The sequence below is a fragment of the Salmo salar genome, chromosome ssa05 (assembly GCF_905237065.1).
Source record: "Salmo salar chromosome ssa05, Ssal_v3.1, whole genome shotgun sequence".
NCBI classification, from domain to species: Eukaryota; Metazoa; Chordata; class Actinopteri; order Salmoniformes; family Salmonidae; genus Salmo; species Salmo salar.
In genome coordinates this window covers 66585725-66607687 of record NC_059446.1, presented here as the reverse complement: position 1 = coordinate 66607687, position 21963 = coordinate 66585725, and the positions used below count along the sequence as shown (strand labels likewise).

Genomic DNA, 21963 nt, shown 5'->3' with positions numbered 1-21963 from the left:
ACATGACATTACATTATGATGCATTACATTATGATGCATTACATTATGATACATTACATTATGATACATTACATTACATGCGAAAACATTTTTCAACAAAAATGACAATGTGACTATTTGCATGACAATTAATTGTTATCCAAAATTCCATAATAGGAACAGCCCTGTGTGTGTGCGTGCGTGTGTGCGTGCGTGTGTGCGTGCGTGCGTGTGTGCGTGCGTGTGTGCGTGCGTGTGTGCGGTGTAACTGTGCCAGCCCAGCAGTGAGGGGTTAGACAGAGAACAGTGACAGAGGAGGGATGACACTTCTGAGCTCTGCAGCAGAACAGGAATCAATGGTGGCACATTATCTGTTATGAGGCTCCCACTGTGACTGGTACAAAGACAGAGGAAGGAAACACACCCTTCAGGCCTGTACTCACACACGTTCACATGGATATTAACATGCTATCTCTCATCTCTCCTCCCACTGTCTCTCATATTCTCTCTCCCTCCCTCACTCCTCTCTCTTGTCCCTTTATAGTGTCCTTAAAAGACAAGGGGGAGGGAGGGAGGGAGGGAGGGAGGGAGGGAGGGAGGGAGGGAGGGAGGGAGGGTCCTTTGCCTCCATCTCATAACTGTCTTGTATTTCTGTTATTGATTGTTTTGTCTGTGGTATTGACTGTTTTACAAGGGCAGGCTGAGTGTAATAGGAAAATGACAGCCCTTCTCTGTCCTTTAACAAAAGATTAAAATGGCACTGTGACCTTCTTCTGTTCTCATACAGTACAGCAGGAGAGAAGTATCTGCAGTCACAATGGAGCTTTAGTGTGGCAAGGAACAGCACTGTACATACAGTAGTGCTTTTAGATGGAGGAATGTTGTAGCGAACAGTATGGGCTGACCTCTACCTCTATCTCTGTGTGTTTTGACCTTTGACCCCAGACCTGTGTCTGTGTTCTCTGCGTCTTCCAGGTGATGGTGTTTGTCTATGCTCAAGATTGTCTTCTCTCCGTCCTCTGTGTTTTTCCCTTTTAAACCAGACTGACCCGTGTCTCTGTTGTCTGTGTTACCCAGGTGATGGTGTTTGTCCATGCTCGTAATGCCACGGTGAGGACAGCCATGGGGCTGATCGAGATGGCCAAGAACCGTGGAGAGTCTTCCTTCTTCCAGCCAGACCATGGACCGGACTACGGCCAGTGTGAGAAATCAGTAAGGAACATACGTTGGTTTATTTCTGTTTCAGGTGAGGAGTAACTACTGGTTAAGACTAGACCTGGGTTAGGAGTAACTACTGGTTAGGACTAGACCTGGGTTAGGACTAGACCTGGTTTAGGACTAGACCTGGGTTAGGACGAGACCTGGGTTAGGACTAGACCTGGGTTAGGAGTAACTACTGGTTAGGACTAGACCTGGGTTAGGACTAGACCTGGGTTAGGACTAGACCTGGGTTAGGACGAGACCTGGGTTAGGACGAGACCTGGGTTAGGACTAGACCTGGGTTAGGAGTAACTACTGGTTAGGACTAGACCTGGGTTAGGACTAGACCTGGGATAGGACGAGACCTGGGTTAGGACGAGACCTGGGTTAGGACGAGACCTGGGTTAGGACTAGACCTGGGTTAGGAGTAACTACTGGGTTAGGACTAGACCTGGGTTAGGACTAGACCTGGGTTAGGACTAGACCTGGGTTAGGACTAGACCTGGGTTAGGACTAGACCTGGGTTAGGAGTAACTACTGGTTAGGAGTAACTACTGGTTAGGAGTAACTACTGGTTAGGAGTAGACCTGGGTTAGGAGTAACTACTGGTTAGGAGTAGACCTGGGTTAGGAGTAACTACTGGTTAGGAGTAGACCTGGGTTAGGAGTAACTACTGGTTAGGAGTAGACCTGGGTTAGGAGTAACTACTGGTTAGGACTAGACCTGGGTTAGGAGTAACTACTGGTTAGGACTAGACCTGGGTTAGGACTAGACCTGGGTTAGGAGTAACTACTGGTTAGGACTAGACCTGGGTTAGGACTAGACCTGGGTTAGGAGTAACTACTGGTTAGGAGTAACTACTGGTTAGGAGTAACTACTGGTTAGGAGTAGACCTGGGTTAGGAGTAACTACTGGTTAGGAGTAGACCTGGGTTAGGAGTAACTACTGGTTAGGAGTAGACCTGGGTTAGGAGTAACTACTGGTTAGGAGTAGACCTGGGTTAGGAGTAACTACTGGTTAGGAGTAGACCTGGGTTAGGAGTAACTACGGGTTAGGAGTAGACCTGGGTTAGGACTAGACCTGGGTTAGGACTAGACCTGGGTTAGGAGTAGACCTGGGTTAGGAGTAGACCTGGGTTAGGACTAGACCTGGGTTAGGACTAGACCTGGGTTAGGACTAGACCTGGGTTAGGACTAGACCTGGGTTAGGAGTAACTACTGGTTAGGAGTAACTACTGGTTAGGAGTAACTACTGGTTAGGAGTAGACCTGGGTTAGGAGTAGACCTGGGTTTGGAGTAGACCTGGGTTAGGAGTAACTACTGGTTAGGAGTAGACCTGGGTTTGGAGTAGACCTGGGTTTGGAGTAGACCTGGGTTTGGAGTAGACCTGGGTTAGGAGTAACTACTGGTTAGGAGTAGACCTGGGTTAGGAGTAACTACTGGTTAGGAGTAGACCTGGGTTAGGAGTAACTACGGGTTAGGAGTAGACCTGGGTTAGGACTAGACCTGGGTTAGGAGTAGACCTGGGTTAGGAGTAGACCTGGGTTAGGAGTAGACCTGGGTTAGGAGTAGACCTGGGTTAGGAGTAACTACTGGTTAGGAGTAACTACTGGTTAGGAGTAACTACTGGTTAGGAGTAGACCTGGGTTAGGAGTAGACCTGGGTTAGGAGTAGACCTGGGTTAGGAGTAGACCTGGGTTAGGAGTTGACCTGGGTTAGGAGTTGACCTGGGTTAGGAGTTGACCTGGGTTAGGAGTAGACCTGGGTTAGGAGTAACTACTGGTTAGGAGTAGACCTGGGTTAGGAGTAGACCTGGGTTAGGAGTAACTACTGGTTAGGAGAAGACCTGGGTTAGGAGTAACTACTGGTTAGGAGAAGACCTGGGTTAGGAGTAACTACTGGTTAGGAGTAGACCTGGGTTAGGAGTAGACCTGGGTTAGGAGTAACTACGGGTTAGGAGTAGACCTGGGTTAGGAGTAACTACTGGTTAGGAGTAGACCTGGGTTAGGAGTAGACCTGGGTTAGGAGTAGCTACGGGTTAGGAGTAGCTACGGGTTAGGAGTAGACCTGGGTTAGGAGTAGCTACGGGTTAGGAGTAGCTACGGGTTAGGAGTGGACCTGGGTTAGGAGTAGACCTGGGTTAGGAGTAGCTACGGGTTAGGAGTAGCTACGGGTTAGGAGTAGCTACGGGTTAGGAGTAGACCTGGGTTAGGAGTAAACCTGGGTTAGTTCTAAATATTGGCCTGGTGGCCAACTACAAGAAACGTTTGACCTCTGTGATTGCCAACAAGGGTTTTGCCACCAAGTACTAAGTCATGTTTTGCAGAGGGGTCAAATACTTATTTCCCTCATAGAAATGCAAATCAATTTATAGCATGCGTTTTTCTGGATTTTTTTGTTGTTATTCTGTCTCTCACTGTTCAAATAAACCTACCATTAAAATTATAGACTGATCATTTCTTTGTCAGTGGGCAAACGTACAAAATCAGCAGTGGATCAATTACTTTTTTCCCCCACTGTATGGACTCCAGTCTACTGGAGTGTGTACTGAAGTTACTGTAACTATGGACTCCAGTCTACTGGAGTGTGTACTGAAGTTACTGTAACTATGGACTCCAGTCTACTGGAGTGTGTACTAAAGTTACTGTGTGTACTGTAAAGTGGCTGTGCGCTCCTGGGCTGGCTCTCCTCTTTGGCTCAGGCTACAGACAAACGCAGTTATTTATGAGCATTTATTCATGAGATTTAAAGGAGAGGAAAGTGAGAGAAATTGAGGTCAGGCGCCTCTTCAGAGTGGGTTCCTCAGGGGAGAGCTGTAAACAAAGAGGAAGGATGTGTGTGAGAGTCAGAGGGGCCCACTCTGCCCCCGTAGATACCATGAACAAACTTTACAGCACTCAGATACAGGCCAATTAACAGGCCAGGGAAGTGAAGTGGAGCTCTGTTGTCTAAGTGTTTTATCTACTGGGTGTTTGACTTCCTTCTACTTATGCTATGAATGAGAACAGCTCAGGAGTTGAATGTGCTTGAGGAGGACAGTACTGATATTTAACCTGTAGACCGGGGAGTAGACTTCTGGTTGAAGATGAAGACCGAGGTGGGCAGGCAGACAGACCGGCAGGCAGGCAGACAGACCGGCCGGCCGGCCGGCAGGCAGGCAGGCAGGCAGGCAGGCAGACAGACAGACAGACGGGCGGGCGGGCGGTCGGACGGACGGGCGGGCGGGCAGGCAGCCAGGGGGACAGACCGGCAGGCGGACAGACCTACAGATGTAGACAGACAGTCAGTGCTGTGTAAAATGTGAAATTAGCATGTTATAGTAATTTAATAGGATCTCTGTGTGTGTAGCTTTGCCCATGCTCTAGTCCAGTTGGACCCAACCAGACTCACTATTTCTTGTCCAGGCAGAGGAGTAGAGGAGCGTATGGTCAGAACCTGCTGGTCAGAACCTGCTGGTCATGATTGATTGACAGACAGACAGACAGACAGACAGACAGACAGACAGACAGACAGACAGACAGACAGACAGACAGACAGACAGACAGACAGACAGACAGACAGACAGACAGACAGACAGACAGACAGACAGACAGACAGACAGACAGACCAGTGTCAGGGTTGGCCTGCTGCTCCCTCAGTGATTTCTGAAAAGTCACTCTGCTCCTCTCCACCTCACACAACTACTCTGCCACTGGGGCTACGGCATGGACCGCATTCTCACTGTGTGTGTCTTTTTGTGTGTGTGTGCATGTGTTGTGCGCACTCACACTCTTAATTAATGGTGTGTGCACGGAGAGTACACAGGGGTGTATCTGCAGCAGTCCTCACAGGACAACGTTTAGTCAGACTGTATGTCTCTCCGTATTTAAATCTCCCCCAAGAGAGAGAGAGAGAGAGAAGTACAGCAACATGAGGCAGAGTGATAAATCTACTAACCTTTCCTTTATTCCTCGGGGCCGGCCCAAGATTGATGTGCCTCTAATCTTCACTGCTATTTATATGGAGAAATGTATAAATATACAAATCATATCACTTTTCACGCTTTGTAAATCCACTAATACAGACGAGAGATTATGTCGTGGCCTGGTTTGACAGAATGGATATGAATTAGTTGAAGATAAAGTGTGTGTGTATGCCTGTGAATATACATATTTTAATTGTGTGTAGCACAATAATACACATAATTATCTGATTATAATACTTGTAAGGAGACTAAAATAGACATCAGAAAGCTAATCAACTGTAAAGAGAACTGTGTGCTCCTGTTGAGCTGTGAATTAGACCCTCAGTACAGATGGGGCTGCAACACTTTAGTCAGTGATACAGTAAGATACAGTTATTGTTACGTTCGTTTGATTTCTGATGTTAACCTTTAAATGGAGTAAACCCATGATTAAAGCTGGTTGTTCCATGGTTTATACAGTATATGATTAAAGCTGGTTGTTCCATGGTTTATACAGTATATGATTAAAGCTGGTTGTTCCATGGTTTATACAGTATATGATTAAAGCTGGTTGTTCCATGGTTTATACAGTATATGATTAAAGCTGGTTGTTCCATGGTTTATACAGTATATGATTAAAGCTGGTTGTTCCATGGTTTATACAGTATATGATTAAAGCTGGTTGTTCCATGGTTTATACAGTATATGATTAAAGCTGGTTGTTCCATGGTTTATACAGTATATGATTAAAGCTGGTTGTTCCATGGTTTATACAGTATATGATTAAAGCTGGTTGTTCCATGGTTTATACAGTATATGATTAAAGCTGGTTGTTCCATGGTTTATACAGTATATGATTAAAGCTGGTTGTTCCATGGTTTATACAGTATATGATTAAAGCTGGTTGTTCCATGGTTTATACAGTATATGATTAAAGCTGGTTGTTCCATGGTTTATACAGTATATGATTAAAGCTGGTTGTTCCATGGTTTATACAGTATATGTTTAAAGCTATGCGTAATAAATGGATTGCATATAGATGTACTTATGCTATGTCAACAAACGCTATAGTCTTGTAATTGTTAGTAAAGTATTTACAAATGCCTTATTAAGAGGTTAATAAGCAGAACATCAAATGAAGTGTTAGCGAAGGACCTCCAGAATAGTAGTTGAGCTCTCTCCTCTATTGTCCTGCTGTCCTCGTGTCTGTCTCTTCGTCCGTCCACCTGTCAGTCTTGTGTTAGTGGGGGAGGGAGCACGAGGCTGATTCCACTCTAAGCCCACACAGAGATAATGCATGACTTATTTGTGCTGGGAAATTGGCCCACATTAATATTTATAGGTGTTTTTTAATCTCCTGTATGCATATGTAGTGGAGTATACAGCACCTCTAAGGTCAGTTCTATAATTTGGCATTATTTATCCTACCTTTTTAAAAGTCAAAAGTGATTCCAGTATATTTTCTCTCTCATAATGTTAATTAATTGACTCGGGGGTTGAAGAGGCTGTCAATCTAGCTTAGATATCTTAATGCAGCCACTTGAATAAAGAGTTCTGCTGGAATAATGGTTATTTATTGCATGTCTATGCAAATCATGTCTATCAGAGTGAAAGAGTCAAAGTTTCTCATGAAGTGGAACATTTGAATGGTCAGACCATCTGTTGGCCTGTCCATACTACCTCTGAAAAGGGTTCTCTCACATGTGTGTGCACATGTAATGTGTGTGTGTGGTGTCAGTGTATGAGTGCATGGTGAGTGTGCCTGTGTGAGAACTCCACCCACACTGAGGAGCCCACTAGCTTGTCCTCTCCAGTTTGATGGGTCCTCTCTGTGAGATGAAAGGTGCTCTGTCACAGCGACTCAGCACCAGAGAACAGTACAGTGGCTCAGCTCAGCTGTGGGGATGAAGGGCCACCTAGTGGCCAGGTTAGGGTACAGCAGGACAGGACAGCTCTCCTCCGCACCTCTTTTGGGCTGAGTCCCAAATGGCACCCTATTCCCTATATAGTGTATTACTTTTGAGCCCAGGGAACCCAGATTGAGCCATTTTAGAGCCATGGCCATGAGTCCATCGTGGCTTTAGAGCCATCTGTTCTAGTCAGTGAAGTGGTGTCTATGGCGTGTACACCAGTATGTATGGGTGTAGGTCTATTGTATGGTGCACAGAGCCATTGCACTGGATGGATGGATGGATGGATGCCCATTGATGTGTATGAAAGGATGATGACTCTGTCTCTCCTTCTCTCCCATCCACCCCTCTCTCTTCCTCTCCCCCTCATCTTGATTTTTATCTCTCACTCTCTCTGGACTCTAGGGGTGTGTGGTGGTGGAGTATGTCTTTCATCTTCTGCACTGTACTGTGTCTTTGACGGGGTTTCATGTCCTGTTGCGTTGACAGGGTGTCTGTCGGAGGGAAGCGTTTTGCTTTGTAGACGTTCAGACGCGGCGGAGACGCTAGGCCACCTGGGACTCCACGCCGCCCGCCTGCCGATACACAGGACCTCAACGCGCTCATTAATGTCTATATTTGCTTTCGCTTGGGGCTATTTTTACACCGCCGATGATCTTATGAACATGTCTGAGTTGCCGTGACGATCTGTCACTACTGTACGCCCAAGCTGATAGCGCAGACCAAAGAGTGATAAACTGCAATGAGACAGAAACACACTCAGAGAAAACACACGCACACACAGTCGGATACAGGTAACACACTCAAACACTGACAACCACAAGATGACTAGATGTGTAATACAGTGCTGTAGATAAATAGACAGACGGGTGCAAGAAAAGTACTGCAAAGGAAAATACACATTTTAGTGTAAAAGCTAATTTGCAGTCTGGTAGCCTGAGGGACCGGTCTAACATGTGACCGTGGTCATGCAAACCAACCCGCTCTCTCTCATCGTCCTGTTTAATTGCCACATCATCAGGTTGTAAAAGGCTGAGTTGAGTTTGTGGTTCCGCTGTGCCTCCCACCGTGTCCCTCTGAGAAAACAAAGAACTGCTATCACACACTGGCTGCCTGGCTTTCATCTCCTCTCTCCTCTCCTCTCCTCTCCTCTCCTCTCCTCTCCTCTCCTCTCCTCTCCTCTCCTCTCCTCTCCTCTCCTCTCCTCTCCTCTCCTCTCCTCTCCTCTCCTCTCCTCTCCTCTCCTCTCCTCTCCTCTCCTCTCCTCTCCTCTCCTCTCCTCTCTCACACACACACACACGGAAGCACACACACACACACGGAAGCACACATAACACACTATAAACACGTGCACACACACACACACCCCTCCACCCCATACACAGACCTACATTCTGTTTATACTGTACTGGATGTACTGTACCCAGCAGAAATGTTTTCATCAGACACACAAAGGGAGAGAGAGAGCAAGAACGATAGGAAAAAAAGAGAGGTAAAGTGGAGTAGAGTGTGAGTAAGTGGCAGCTCCTCCGCCTGCTCAGTCTGTCAGCTCCTCCGCCCGCTCAGTCTGTCAGCTCCTCCGCCCGCTCAGTCTGTCAGCTCCTCCGCCCGCTCAGTCTGTCAGCTCCTCCGCCCGCTCAGTCTGTCAGCTCCGCCGCCCGCTCAGTCTGTCAGCTCCTCCGCCCATTCAGTCTGTCAGCTCCTCCGCCCGCTCAGTCTGTCAGCTCCTCCGCCCGCTCAGTCTGTCAGCTCCTCCGCCCGCTCAGTCTGTCAGCTCCGCCGCCCGCTCAGTCTGTCAGCTCCTCCGCCCGCTCAGTCTGTCAGCTCCTCCGCCCGCTCAGTCTGTCAGCTCCTCCGCCCGCTCAGTCTGTCAGCTCCGCCGCCCGCTCAGTCTGTCAGCTCCTCCGCCCGCTCAGTCTGTCAGCTCCTCCGCCCGCTCAGTCTGTCAGCTCCTCCGCCCGCTCAGTCTGTCAGCTCCGCCGCCCGCTCAGTCTGTCAGCTCCGCCGCCCGCTCAGTCTGTCAGCTCCTCCGCCCGCTCAGTCTGTCAGCTCCTCCGCCCGCTCAGTCTGTCAGCTCCTCCGCCCGCTCAGTCTGTCAGCTCCTCCGCCCGCTCAGTCTGTCAGCTCCTCCGCCCGCTCAGTCTGTCAGCTCCGCCGCCCGCTCAGTCTGTCAGCTCCACCGCCCGCTCAGCCCGTCAGCTCCTCCGCTCCGCTGGCAGCTCTTCCGCCCACTCTTTCAGCTCATCCAGTGTTAAAAGCCTGTCAAAGTAAGTGGCCAAACATTATGACTATCAAGGGCTGGCCAAATGAAATCAACAATTAACCATCCTGTCTGTCACAATCTAGCTAAGTAAATGAACACTTCATTGCATGCTGAGTTGTGCTCATGGGTATTACTGTTGGCGGTGGTGGAGGGAGCTAGTTATGTAGATCTGAACAACAGAAGAACTGGCAGTATTACAGAGAATGGAGTGATGGTGGTACTGCCTAGTGCATCAGTATAGAGTAGAGAGTCACAGGACAGTCCAATGGAGTCAGGGCTATGTGCTGTATGTTTGTAGAGGGACATTGCATCCTAATTGTTGATGTTGCTTTTAGCTAGTTGTATTGTGTGTGGAGTTTGATGTCAGTTTTACCGAGCCCCAACATAATATACAACCGGTGTCATATTGGCACCGTCTGGTTCATTCACATCAATGGCTGTGCTTAACAGTGTGTGTCTAGTTGGAGCTGTGGTAGTGGTGTGTGTCTAGTTGGAGCTGTGGTAGTGGTGTGTGTCTAGTTGGAGCTGTGGTAGTGGTGTGTGTGTGTGTCTAGTTGGAGCTGTGGTAGTGGTGTGTGTGTCTAGTTGGAGCTGTGGTAGTGGTGTGTGTGTGTCTAGTTGGAGCTGTGGTAGTGGTGTATGTGTCTAGTTGGAGCTGTGGTAGTGGTGTGTGTGTGTCTAGTTGGAGCTGTGGTAGTGGTGTGTGTGTGTCTAGTTGGAGCTGTGGTAGTGGTGTGTGTGTCTAGTTGGAGCTGTGGTAGTGGTGTGTGTGTCTAGTTGGAGCTGTGGTAGTGGTGTGTGTGTGTCTAGTTGGAGCTGTGGTAGTGGTGTGTGTGTGTCTAGTTGGAGCTGTGGTAGTGGTGTGTGTGTGTCTAGTTGGAGCTGTGGTAGTGGTGTGTGTGTGTCTAGTTGGAGCTGTGGTAGTGGTGTGTGTGTGTCTAGTTGGAGCTGTGGTAGTGGTGTGTGTGTGTCTAGTTGGAGCTGTGGTAGTGGTGTGTGTGTGTCTAGTTGGAGCTGTGGTAGTGGGTGTGTGTGTGTGTCTAGTTGGAGCTGTGGTAGTGGTGTGTGTGTCTAGTTGGAGCTGTGGTAGTGGTGTGTGTGTGTCTAGTTGGAGCTGTGGTAGTGGTGTGTGTGTGTCTAGTTGGAGCTGTGGTAGTGGTGTGTGTGTGTCTAGTTGGAGCTGTGGTAGTGGTGTGTGTGTGTCTAGTTGGAGCTGTGGTAGTGGTGTGTGTGTGTCTAGTTGGAGCTGTGGTAGTGGTGTGTGTGTGTCTAGTTGGAGCTGTGGTAGTGGTGTGTGTGTGTCTAGTTGGAGCTGTGGTAGTGGTGTGTGTGTGTCTAGTTGGAGCTGTGGTAGTGGTGTGTGTGTGTGTCTAGTTGGAGCTGTGGTAGTGGTGTGTGTGTGTCTAGTTGGAGCTGTGGTAGTGGTGTGTGTGTGTCTAGTTGGAGCTGTGGTAGTGGTGTGTGTGTGTCTAGTTGGAGCTGTGGTAGTGGTGTGTGTGTGTGTCTAGTTGGAGCTGTGGTAGTGGTGTGTGTGTGTCTAGTTGGAGCTGTGGTAGTGGTGTGTGTGTGTCTAGTTGGAGCTGTGGTAGTGGTGTGTGTGTGTCTAGTTGGAGCTGTGGTAGTGGTGTGTGTGTCTAGTTGGAGCTGTGGTAGTGGTGTGTGTGTGTCTAGTTGGAGCTGTGGTAGTGGTGTGTGTGTGTCTAGTTGGAGCTGTGGTAGTGGTGTGTGTGTGTCTAGTTGGAGCTGTGGTAGTGGTGTGTGTGTGTCTAGTTGGAGCTGTGGTAGTGGTGTGTGTGTGTCTAGTTGGAGCTGTGGTAGTGGTGTGTGTGTGTCTAGTTGGAGCTGTGGTAGTGGTGTGTGTGTGTCTAGTTGGAGCTGTGGTAGTGGTGTGTGTGTGTCGTAGGTGGTGTGTGTGTGTGTCTAGTTGGAGCTGTGGTAGTGGTGTGTGTGTGTCTAGTTGGAGCTGTGGTAGTGGTGTGTGTGTGTCTAGTTGGAGCTGTGGTAGTGGTGTGTGTGTGTCTAGTTGGAGCTGTGGTAGTGGTGTGTGTGTGTCTAGTTGGAGCTGTGGTAGTGGTGTGTGTGTGTCTAGTTGGAGCTGTGGTAGTGGTGTGTGTGTGTCTAGTTGGAGCTGTGGTAGTGGTGTGTGTGTGTCTAGTTGGAGCTGTGGTAGTGGTGTGTGTGTGTCTAGTTGGAGCTGTGGTAGTGGTGTGTGTGTGTCTAGTTGGAGCTGTGGTAGTGGTTGTGTGTGTGTCTAGTTGGAGCTGTGGTAGTGGTGTGGTGTGTGTGTCTAGTTGGAGCTGTGGTAGTGGTGTGTGTGTGTCTAGTTGGAGCTGTGGTAGTGGTGTGTGTGTGTGTCTAGTTGGAGCTGTGGTAGTGGTGTGTGTGTGTCTAGTTGGAGCTGTGGTAGTGGTGTGTGTGTGTCTAGTTGGAGCTGTGGTAGTGGTGTGTGTGTGTGTCTAGTTGGAGCTGTGGTAGTGGTGTGTGTGTGTCTAGTTGGAGCTGTGGTAGTGGGTGTGTGTGTGTCTAGTTGGAGCTGTGGTAGTGGTGTGTGTGTGTGTCTAGTTGGAGCTGTGGTAGTGGGTGTGTGTGTGTGTCTAGTTGGAGCTGTGGTAGTGGTGTGTGTGTGTCTAGTTGGAGCTGTGGTAGTGGTGTGTGTGTGTCTAGTTGGAGCTGTGGTAGTGGTGTGTGTGTGTCTAGTTGGAGCTGTGGTAGTGGTGTGTGTGTGTCTAGTTGGAGCTGTGGTAGTGGTGTGTGTGTGTCTAGTTGGAGCTGTGGTAGTGGTGTGTGTGTGTCTAGTTGGAGCTGTGGTAGTGGTGTGTGTGTGTCTAGTTGGAGCTGTGGTAGTGGTGTGTGTGTGTCTAGTTGGAGCTGTGGTAGTGGTGTGTGTGTGTCTAGTTGGAGCTGTGGTAGTGGGTGTGTGTGTGTCTAGTTGGAGCTGTGGTAGTGGTGTGTGTGTGTCTAGTTGGAGCTGTGGTAGTGGTGTGTGTGTCTAGTTGGAGCTGTGGTAGTGGTGTGTGTGTGTCTAGTTGGAGCTGTGGTAGTGGTGTGTGTGTGTCTAGTTGGAGCTGTGGTAGTGGTGTGTGTGTGTCTAGTTGGAGCTGTGGTAGTGGGTGTGTGTGTGTCTAGTTGGAGCTGTGGTAGTGGTGTGTGTGTGTCTAGTTGGAGCTGTGGTAGTGTGTGTGTGTGTGTCTAGTTGGAGCTGTGGTAGTGGTGTGTGTGTGTCTAGTTGGAGCTGTGGTAGTGGTGTGTGTGTGTCTAGTTGGAGCTGTGGTAGTGGTGTGTGTGTGTCTAGTTGGAGCTGTGGTAGTGGTGTGTGTGTGTCTAGTTGGAGCTGTGGTAGTGGTGTGTGTGTGTGTCTAGTTGGAGCTGTGGTAGTGTGTGTGTGTGTCTAGTTGGAGCTGTGGTAGTGGTGTGTGTGTGTCTAGTTGGAGCTGTGGTAGTGGTGTGTGTGTGTCTAGTTGGAGCTGTGGTAGTGGTGTGTGTGTGTCTAGTTGGAGCTGTGGTAGTGGTGTGTGTGTGTCTAGTTGGAGCTGTGGTAGTGGTGTGTGTGTGTGTCTAGTTGGAGCTGTGGTAGTGTGTGTGTGTGTGTCTAGTTGGAGCTGTGGTAGTGGTGTGTGTGTGTCTAGTTGGAGCTGTGGTAGTGGTGTGTGTGTGTCTAGTTGGAGCTGTGGTAGTGGTGGTGTGTGTGTCTAGTTGGAGCTGTGGTAGTGGGTGTGTGTGTCTAGTTGGAGCTGTGGTAGTGGTGTGTGTGTGTCTAGTTGGAGCTGTGGTAGTGGTGTGTGTGTGTCTAGTTGGAGCTGTGGTAGTGGTGTGTGTGTGTCTAGTTGGAGCTGTGGTAGTGGTGTGTGTGTGTCTAGTTGGAGCTGTGGTAGTGGGTGTGTGTGTGTCTAGTTGGAGCTGTGGTAGTGGTGTGTGTGTGTGTCTAGTTGGAGCTGTGGTAGTGGTGTGTGTGTGTGTCTAGTTGGAGCTGTGGTAGTGTGTGTGTGTGTCTAGTTGGAGCTGTGGTAGTGTGTGTGTGTGTCTAGTTGGAGCTGTGGTAGTGGTGTGTGTGTGTGTCTAGTTGGAGCTGTGGTAGTGTGTGTGTGTGTCTAGTTGGAGCTGTGGTAGTGGTGTGTGTGTGTCTAGTTGGAGCTGTGGTAGTGGTGTGTGTGTGTCTAGTTGGAGCTGTGGTAGTGGTGTGTGTGTGTCTAGTTGGAGCTGTGGTAGTGGTGTGTGTGTGTCTAGTTGGAGCTGTGGTAGTGGTGTGTGTGTGTCTAGTTGGAGCTGTGGTAGTGGTGTGTGTGTGTCTAGTTGGAGCTGTGGTAGTGGTGTGTGTGTGTCTAGTTGGAGCTGTGGTAGTGGTGTGTGTGTGTCTAGTTGGAGCTGTGGTAGTGGGTGTGTGTGTCTAGTTGGAGCTGTGGTAGTGGTGTGTGTGTGTCTAGTTGGAGCTGTGGTAGTGGGTGTGTGTGTCTAGTTGGAGCTGTGGTAGTGGTGTGTGTGTGTCTAGTTGGAGCTGTGGTAGTGGTGTGTGTGTGTCTAGTTGGAGCTGTGGTAGTGGTGTGTGTGTGTCTAGTTGGAGCTGTGGTAGTGGTGTGTGTGTGTCTAGTTGGAGCTGTGGTAGTGGGTGTGTGTGTGTCTAGTTGGAGCTGTGGTAGTGGGTGTGTGTGTGTCTAGTTGGAGCTGTGGTAGTGGTGTGTGTGTGTCTAGTTGGAGCTGTGGTAGTGGTGTGTGTGTGTGTCTAGTTGGAGCTGTGGTAGTGGTGTGTGTGTGTCTAGTTGGAGCTGTGGTAGTGGTGTGTGTGTGTCTAGTTGGAGCTGTGGTAGTGGTGTGTGTGTGTCTAGTTGGAGCTGTGGTAGGGTGGTGTGTGTGTCTAGTTGGAGCTGTGGTAGTGGTGTGTGTGTGTGTCTAGTTGGAGCTGTGGTAGTGGTGTGTGTGTGTGTCTAGTTGGAGCTGTGGTAGTGGTGTGTGTGTGTCTAGTTGGAGCTGTGGTAGTGGTGTGTGTGTGTCTAGTTGGAGCTGTGGTAGTGGTGTGTGTGTGTCTAGTTGGAGCTGTGGTAGTGGTGTGTGTGTGTCTAGTTGGAGCTGTGGTAGTGGTGTGTGTGTGTGTCTAGTTGGAGCTGTGGTAGTGGGTGTGTGTGTGTCTAGTTGGAGCTGTGGTAGTGGTGTGTGTGTGTCTAGTTGGAGCTGTGGTAGTGGTGTGTGTGTGTGTCTAGTTGGAGCTGTGGTAGTGGTGTGTGTGTGTCTAGTTGGAGCTGTGGTAGTGGTGTGTGTGTCTAGTTGGAGCTGTGGTGGTGTGTGTGTGTGTGTGTCTAGTTGGAGCTGTGGTAGTGGTGTGTGTGTGTCTAGTTGGAGCTGTGGTAGTGGGTGTGTGTGTGTCTAGTTGGAGCTGTGGTAGTGGTGTGTGTGTGTCTAGTTGGAGCTGTGGTAGTGGTGTGTGTGTGTCTAGTTGGAGCTGTGGTAGTGGTGTGTGTGTGTGTCTAGTTGGAGCTGTGGTAGTGGTGTGTGTGTGTCTAGTTGGAGCTGTGGTAGTGGTGTGTGTGTGTCTAGTTGGAGCTGTGGTAGTGGTGTGTGTGTGTCTAGTTGGAGCTGTGGTAGTGGTGTGTGTGTGTCTAGTTGGAGCTGTGGTAGTGGTGTGTGTGTGTCTAGTTGGAGCTGTGGTAGTGGTGTGTGTGTGTCTAGTTGGAGCTGTGGTAGTGGTGTGTGTGTGTCTAGTTGGAGCTGTGGTAGTGGTGTGTGTGTGTCTAGTTGGAGCTGTGGTAGTGGTGTGTGTGTGTCTAGTTGGAGCTGTGGTAGTGGTGTGTGTGTGTCTAGTTGGAGCTGTGGTAGTGGTGTGTGTGTGTCTAGTTGGAGCTGTGGTAGTGGGTGTGTGTGTGTCTAGTTGGAGCTGTGGTAGTGTGTGTGTGTGTGTCTAGTTGGAGCTGTGGTAGTGGTGTGTGTGTGTCTAGTTGGAGCTGTGGTAGTGGTGTGTGTGTGTGTCTAGTTGGAGCTGTGGTAGTGGTGTGTGTGTGTCTAGTTGGAGCTGTGGTAGTGGTGTGTGTGTGTGTCTAGTTGGAGCTGTGGTAGTGGTGTGTGTGTGTCTAGTTGGAGCTGTGGTAGTGGGGTGTGTGTGTCTAGTTGGAGCTGTGGTAGTGGTGTGTGTGTGTCTAGTTGGAGCTGTGGTAGTGGTGTGTGTGTGTCTAGTTGGAGCTGTGGTAGTGGTGTGTGGTGTCTAGTTGGAGCTGTGGTAGTGGTGTGTGTGTGTGTCTAGTTGGAGCTGTGGTAGTGGTGTGTGTGTGTCTAGTTGGAGCTGTGGTAGTGGTGTGTGTGTCTAGTTGGAGCTGTGGTAGTGGTGTGTGTGTGTCTAGTTGGAGCTGTGGTAGTGGGTGTGTGTGTGTCTAGTTGGAGCTGTGGTAGTGGTGTGTGTGTGTCTAGTTGGAGCTGTGGTAGTGGTGTGTGTGTGTCTAGTTGGAGCTGTGGTAGTGGTGTGTGTGTGTCTAGTTGGAGCTGTGGTAGTGGTGTGTGTGTGTGTCTAGTTGGAGCTGTGGTAGTGGTGTGTGTGTGTCTAGTTGGAGCTGTGGTAGTGTGTGTGTGTGTGTCTAGTTGGAGCTGTGGTAGTGGTGTGTGTGTGTCTAGTTGGAGCTGTGGTAGTGGTGTGTGTGTGTCTAGTTGGAGCTGTGGTAGTGGTGTGTGTGTGTCTAGTTGGAGCTGTGGTAGTGGTGTGTGTGTGTCTAGTTGGAGCTGTGGTAGTGGTGTGTGTGTGTCTAGTTGGAGCTGTGGTAGTGGTGTGTGTGTGTCTAGTTGGAGCTGTGGTAGTGGTGTGTGTGTGTCTAGTTGGAGCTGTGGTAGTGGTGTGTGTGTGTCTAGTTGGAGCTGTGGTAGTGGTGGTGTGTGTGTCTAGTTGGAGCTGTGGTAGTGGTGTGTGTGTGTGTCTAGTTGGAGCTGTGGTAGTGGTGTGTGTGTGTCTAGTTGGAGCTGTGGTAGTGGGTGTGTGTGTGTCTAGTTGGAGCTGTGGTAGTGGTGTGTGTGTGTCTAGTTGGAGCTGTGGTAGTGGTGTGTGTGTGTCTAGTTGGAGCTGTGGTAGTGGTGTGTGTGTGTCTAGTTGGAGCTGTGGTAGTGGTGTGTGTGTGTCTAGTTGGAGCTGTGGTAGTGGGGTGTGTGTGTCTAGTTGGAGCTGTGGTAGTGGTGTGTGTGTGTCTAGTTGGAGCTGTGGTAGTGTGTGTGTGTGTGTCTAGTTGGAGCTGTGGTAGTGGTGTGTGTGTGTCTAGTTGGAGCTGTGGTAGTGGTGTGTGTGTGTCTAGTTGGAGCTGTGGTAGTGGTGTGTGTGTGTGTCTAGTTGGAGCTGTGGTAGTGGTGTGTGTGTGTCTAGTTGGAGCTGTGGTAGTGGTGTGTGTGTGTCTAGTTGGAGCTGTGGTAGTGGTGTGTGTGTCTAGTTGGAGCTGTGGTAGTGGTGTGTGTGTGTCTAGTTGGAGCTGTGGTAGTGGTGTGTGTGTGTCTAGTTGGAGCTGTGGTAGTGGTGTGTGTGTGTCTAGTTGGAGCTGTGGTAGTGGTGTGTGTGTGTCTAGTTGGAGCTGTGGTAGTGGTGTGTGTGTCTAGTTGGAGCTGTGGTAGTGGTGTGTGTGTGTGTCTAGTTGGAGCTGTGGTAGTGGTGTGTGTGTGTCTAGTTGGAGCTGTGGTAGTGGGTGTGTGTGTGTCTAGTTGGAGCTGTGGTAGTGGTGTGTGTGTGTCTAGTTGGAGCTGTGGTAGTGGTGTGTGTGTGTCTAGTTGGAGCTGTGGTAGTGGTGTGTGTGTGTCTAGTTGGAGCTGTGGTAGGGTGTGTGTGTGTGTCTAGTTGGAGCTGTGGTAGTGGTGTGTGTGTGTCTAGTTGGAGCTGTGGTAGTGGGTGTGTGTGTGTCTAGTTGGAGCTGTGGTAGTGGTGTGTGTGTGTCTAGTTGGAGCTGTGGTAGTGGTGTGTGTGTGTCTAGTTGGAGCTGTGGTAGTGGTGTGTGTGTGTCTAGTTGGAGCTGTGGTAGTGGTGTGTGTGTGTCTAGTTGGAGCTGTGGTAGTGGTGTGTGTGTCTAGTTGGAGCTGTGGTAGTGGTGTGTGTGTGTCTAGTTGGAGCTGTGGTAGTGGTGTGTGTGTGTCTAGTTGGAGCTGTGGTAGTGTGTGTGTGTGTCTAGTTGGAGCTGTGGTAGTGTGTGTGTGTGTCTAGTTGGAGCTGTGGTAGTGGTGTGTGTGTGTCTAGTTGGAGCTGTGGTAGTGGTGTGTGTGTGTCTAGTTGGAGCTGTGGTAGTGGTGTGTGTGTGTCTAGTTGGAGCTGTGGTAGTGGGTGTGTGTGTGTCTAGTTGGAGCTGTGGTAGTGGTGTGTGTGTGTCTAGTTGGAGCTGTGGTAGTGGTGTGTGTGTGTCTAGTTGGAGCTGTGGTAGTGGTGTGTGTGTGTCTAGTTGGAGCTGTGGTAGTGGTGTGTGTGTGTCTAGTTGGAGCTGTGGTAGTGGTGTGTGTGTGTCTAGTTGGAGCTGTGGTAGTGGTGTGTGTGTGTCTAGTTGGAGCTGTGGTAGTGGTGTGTGTGTGTCTAGTTGGAGCTGTGGTAGTGGGTGTGTGTGTGTCTAGTTGGAGCTGTGGTAGTGTGTGTGTGTGTCTAGTTGGAGCTGTGGTAGTGGTGTGTGTGTGTCTAGTTGGAGCTGTGGTAGTGGTGTGTGTGTGTCTAGTTGGAGCTGTGGTAGTGGTGTGTGTGTGTCTAGTTGGAGCTGTGGTAGTGGTGTGTGTGTGTCTAGTTGGAGCTGTGGTAGTGGTGTGTGTGTGTCTAGTTGGAGCTGTGGTAGTGGTGTGTGTGTCTAGTTAGTGGAGCTGTGGTAGTGGTGTGTGTGTGTCTAGTTGGAGCTGTGGTAGGTGTGTGTGTGTCTAGTTGGAGCTGTGGTAGTGGTGTGTGTGTGTGTCTAGTTGGAGCTGTGGTAGTGGTGTGTGTGTGTCTAGTTGGAGCTGTGGTAGTGGTGTGTGTGTGTCTAGTTGGAGCTGTGGTAGTGGTGTGTGTGTGTCTAGTTGGAGCTGTGGTAGTGGTGTGTGTGTGTCTAGTTGGAGCTGTGGTAGTGGTGTGTGTGTCTAGTTGGAGCTGTGGTAGTGGTGTGTGTGTCTAGTTGGAGCTGTGGTAGTGGTGTGTGTGTCTAGTTGGAGCTGTGGTAGTGGTGTGTGTGTCTAGTTGGAGCTGTGGTAGTGGTGTGTGTGTGTCTAGTTGGAGCTGTGGTAGTGGTGTGTGTGTGTGTCTAGTTGGAGCTGTGGTAGTGGTGTGTGTGTGTCTAGTTGGAGCTGTGGTAGTGGTGTGTGTGTGTCTAGTTGGAGCTGTGGTAGTGGTGTGTGTGTGTCTAGTTGGAGCTGTGGTAGTGGTGTGTGTGTGTCTAGTTGGAGCTGTGGTAGTGGTGTGTGTGTGTCTAGTTGGAGCTGTGGTAGTGGTGTGTGTGTGTCTAGTTGGAGCTGTGGTAGTGGTGGTGTGTGTGTGTCTAGTTGGAGCTGTGGTAGTGGTGTGTGTGTGTCTAGTTGGAGCTGTGGTAGTGGTGTGTGTGTGTCTAGTTGGAGCTGTGGTAGTGGTGTGTGTGTGTCTAGTTGGAGCTGTGGTAGTGGTGTGTGTGTGTCTAGTTGGAGCTGTGGTAGTGGTGTGTGTGTGTCTAGTTGGAGCTGTGGTAGTGGTGTGTGTGTGTCTAGTTGGAGCTGTGGTAGTGGTGTGTGTGTGTCTAGTTGGAGCTGTGGTAGTGGTGTGTGTGTGTGTCTAGTTGGAGCTGTGGTAGTGGTGTGTGTGTGTCTAGTTGGAGCTGTGGTAGTGGTGTGTGTGTGTAGTTGGAGCTGTGGTAGTGGTGTGTGTGTGTCTAGTTGGAGCTGTGGTAGTGGTGTGTGTGTGTGTCTAGTTGGAGCTGTGGTAGTGGTGTGTGTGTGTGTCTAGTTGGAGCTGTGGTAGTGGTGTGTGTGTGTCTAGTTGGAGCTGTGGTAGTGGTGTGTGTGTGTCTAGTTGGAGCTGTGGTAGTGGTGTGTGTGTCTAGTTGGAGCTGTGGTAGTGGTGTGTGTGTGTCTAGTTGGAGCTGTGGTAGTGGTGTGTGTGTGTCTAGTTGGAGCTGTGGTAGTGGTGTGTGTGTGTCTAGTTGGAGCTGTGGTAGTGGTGTGTGTGTGTCTAGTTGGAGCTGTGGTAGTGGTGTGTGTGTCTAGTTGGAGCTGTGGTAGTGGTGTGTGTGTGTCTAGTTGGAGCTGTGGTAGTGGTGTGTGTGTGTCTAGTTGGAGCTGTGGTAGTGGTGTGTGTGTGTCTAGTTGGAGCTGTGGTAGTGGTGTGTGTGTGTCTAGTTGGAGCTGTGGTAGTGGTGTGTGTGTGTCTAGTTGGAGCTGTGGTAGTGGGTGTGTGTGTGTCTAGTTGGAGCTGTGGTAGTGGTGTGTGTGTGTCTAGTTGGAGCTGTGGTAGTGGTGTGTGTGTGTCTAGTTGGAGCTGTGGTAGTGGTGTGTGTGTGTCTAGTTGGAGCTGTGGTAGTGGTGTGTGTGTCTAGTTGGAGCTGTGGTAGTGGGTGTGTGTGTGTCTAGTTGGAGCTGTGGTAGTGGTGTGTGTGTGTCTAGTTGGAGCTGTGGTAGTGGTGTGTGTGTGTCTAGTTGGAGCTGTGGTAGTGTGTGTGTGTGTCTAGTTGGAGCTGTGGTAGTGGTGTGTGTGTCTAGTTGGAGCTGTGGTAGTGGTGTGTGTGTGTCTAGTTGGAGCTGTGGTAGTGGTGTGTGTGTGTCTAGTTGGAGCTGTGGTAGTGGTGTGTGTGTGTGTCTAGTTGGAGCTGTGGTAGTGGTGTGTGTGTGTCTAGTTGGAGCTGTGGTAGTGGTGTGTGTGTCTAGTTGGAGCTGTGGTAGTGGTGTGTGTGTGTCTAGTTGGAGCTGTGGTAGTGGTGTGTGTGTGTCTAGTTGGAGCTGTGGTAGTGGTGGTGTGTGTGTCTAGTTGGAGCTGTGGTAGTGGTGTGTGTGTGTCTAGTTGGAGCTGTGGTAGTGGTGTGTGTGTGTCTAGTTGGAGCTGTGGTAGTGGTGTGTGTGTGTCTAGTTGGAGCTGTGGTAGTGGTGTGTGTGTGTCTAGTTGGAGCTGTGGTAGTGGTGTGTGTGTGTCTAGTTGGAGCTGTGGTAGTGGTGTGTGTGTGTGTCTAGTTGGAGCTGTGGTAGTGGGTGTGTGTGTGTGTCTAGTTGGAGCTGTGGTAGTGGTGTGTGTGTGTCTAGTTGGAGCTGTGGTAGTGGGGTGTGTGTGTCTAGTTGGAGCTGTGGTAGTGGTGTGTGTGTGTCTAGTTGGAGCTGTGGTAGTGGGTGTGTGTGTCTAGTTGGAGCTGTGGTAGTGGTGTGTGTGTGTCTAGTTGGAGCTGTGGTAGTGGTGTGTGTGTGTCTAGTTGGAGCTGTGGTAGTGGTGTGTGTGTGTCTAGTTGGAGCTGTGGTAGTGGTGTGTGTGTGTCTAGTTGGAGCTGTGGTAGTGGTGTGTGTGTGTCTAGTTGGAGCTGTGGTAGTGGGTGTGTGTGTGTGTCTAGTTGGAGCTGTGGTGTGTGTGTGTGTGTGTGTGTCTAGTTGGAGCTGTGGTAGTGGTGTGTGTGTGTCTAGTTGGAGCTGTGGTAGTGGTGTGTGTGTGTCTAGTTGGAGCTGTGGTAGTGGTGTGTGTGTGTCTAGTTGGAGCTGTGGTAGTGGTGTGTGTGTGTGTCTAGTTGGAGCTGTGGTAGTGGTGTGTGTGTGTGTCTAGTTGGAGCTGTGGTAGTGGTGTGTGTGTGTCTAGTTGGAGCTGTGGTAGTGGTGTGTGTGTGTGTCTAGTTGGAGCTGTGGTAGTGGTGTGTGTGTGTCTAGTTGGAGCTGTGGTAGTGGGTGTGTGTGTGTCTAGTTGGAGCTGTGGTAGTGGTGTGTGTGTGTCTAGTTGGAGCTGTGGTAGTGGTGTGTGTGTGTGCTGTAGTTGGGAGCTGTGGTAGTGGTGTGTGTGTGTCTAGTTGGAGCTGTGGTAGTGGTGTGTGTGTCTAGTTGGAGCTGTGGTAGTGGTGTGTGTGTGTGTCTAGTTGGAGCTGTGGTAGTGGTGTGTGTGTGTCTAGTTGGAGCTGTGGTAGTGGTGTGTGTGTGTCTAGTTGGAGCTGTGGTAGTGGTGTGTGTGTGTGTCTAGTTGGAGCTGTGGTAGTGGTGTGTGTGTGTCTAGTTGGAGCTGTGGTAGTGGTGTGTGTGTGTCTAGTTGGAGCTGTGGTAGTGGTGTGTGTGTGTCTAGTTGGAGCTGTGGTAGTGGGTGTGTGTGTCTAGTTGGAGCTGTGGTAGTGGTGTGTGTGTGTCTAGTTGGAGCTGTGGTAGTGGTGTGTGTGTGTCTAGTTGGAGCTGTGGTAGTGGTGTGTGTGTGTCTAGTTGGAGCTGTGGTAGTGGTGTGTGTGTGTCTAGTTGGAGCTGTGGTAGTGGTGTGTGTGTCTAGTTGGAGCTGTGGTAGTGGTGTGTGTGTGTCTAGTTGGAGCTGTGGTAGTGGTGTGTGTGTGTCTAGTTGGAGCTGTGGTAGTGGTGTGTGTGTGTCTAGTTGGAGCTGTGGTAGTGGTGTGTGTGTGTCTAGTTGGAGCTGTGGTAGTGGTGTGTGTGTGTCTAGTTGGAGCTGTGGTAGTGGTGTGTGTGTGTCTAGTTGGAGCTGTGGTAGTGGTGTGTGTGTGTCTAGTTGGAGCTGTGGTAGTGGTGTGTGTGTGTCTAGTTGGAGCTGTGGTAGTGGTGTGTGTGTGTCTAGTTGGAGCTGTGGTAGTG

At 49.9% G+C, this 21963-nt stretch overlaps 1 protein-coding gene across 2 annotated transcripts in view; it reads left to right on the top strand.

The window, feature by feature from the left end:
- ascc3 (activating signal cointegrator 1 complex subunit 3) overlaps positions 1–21963 on the top strand; it is a 163610-nt gene that overhangs the window by 79521 nt on the left and 62126 nt on the right. For both annotated transcript variants that reach the window (XM_045718629.1, XM_045718630.1), the window contains exon 15: positions 1057–1191. In XM_045718629.1, the coding sequence (XP_045574585.1) occupies positions 1057–1191 (135 nt within the window). The remainder of the gene's footprint in view (positions 1–1056; positions 1192–21963) is intronic.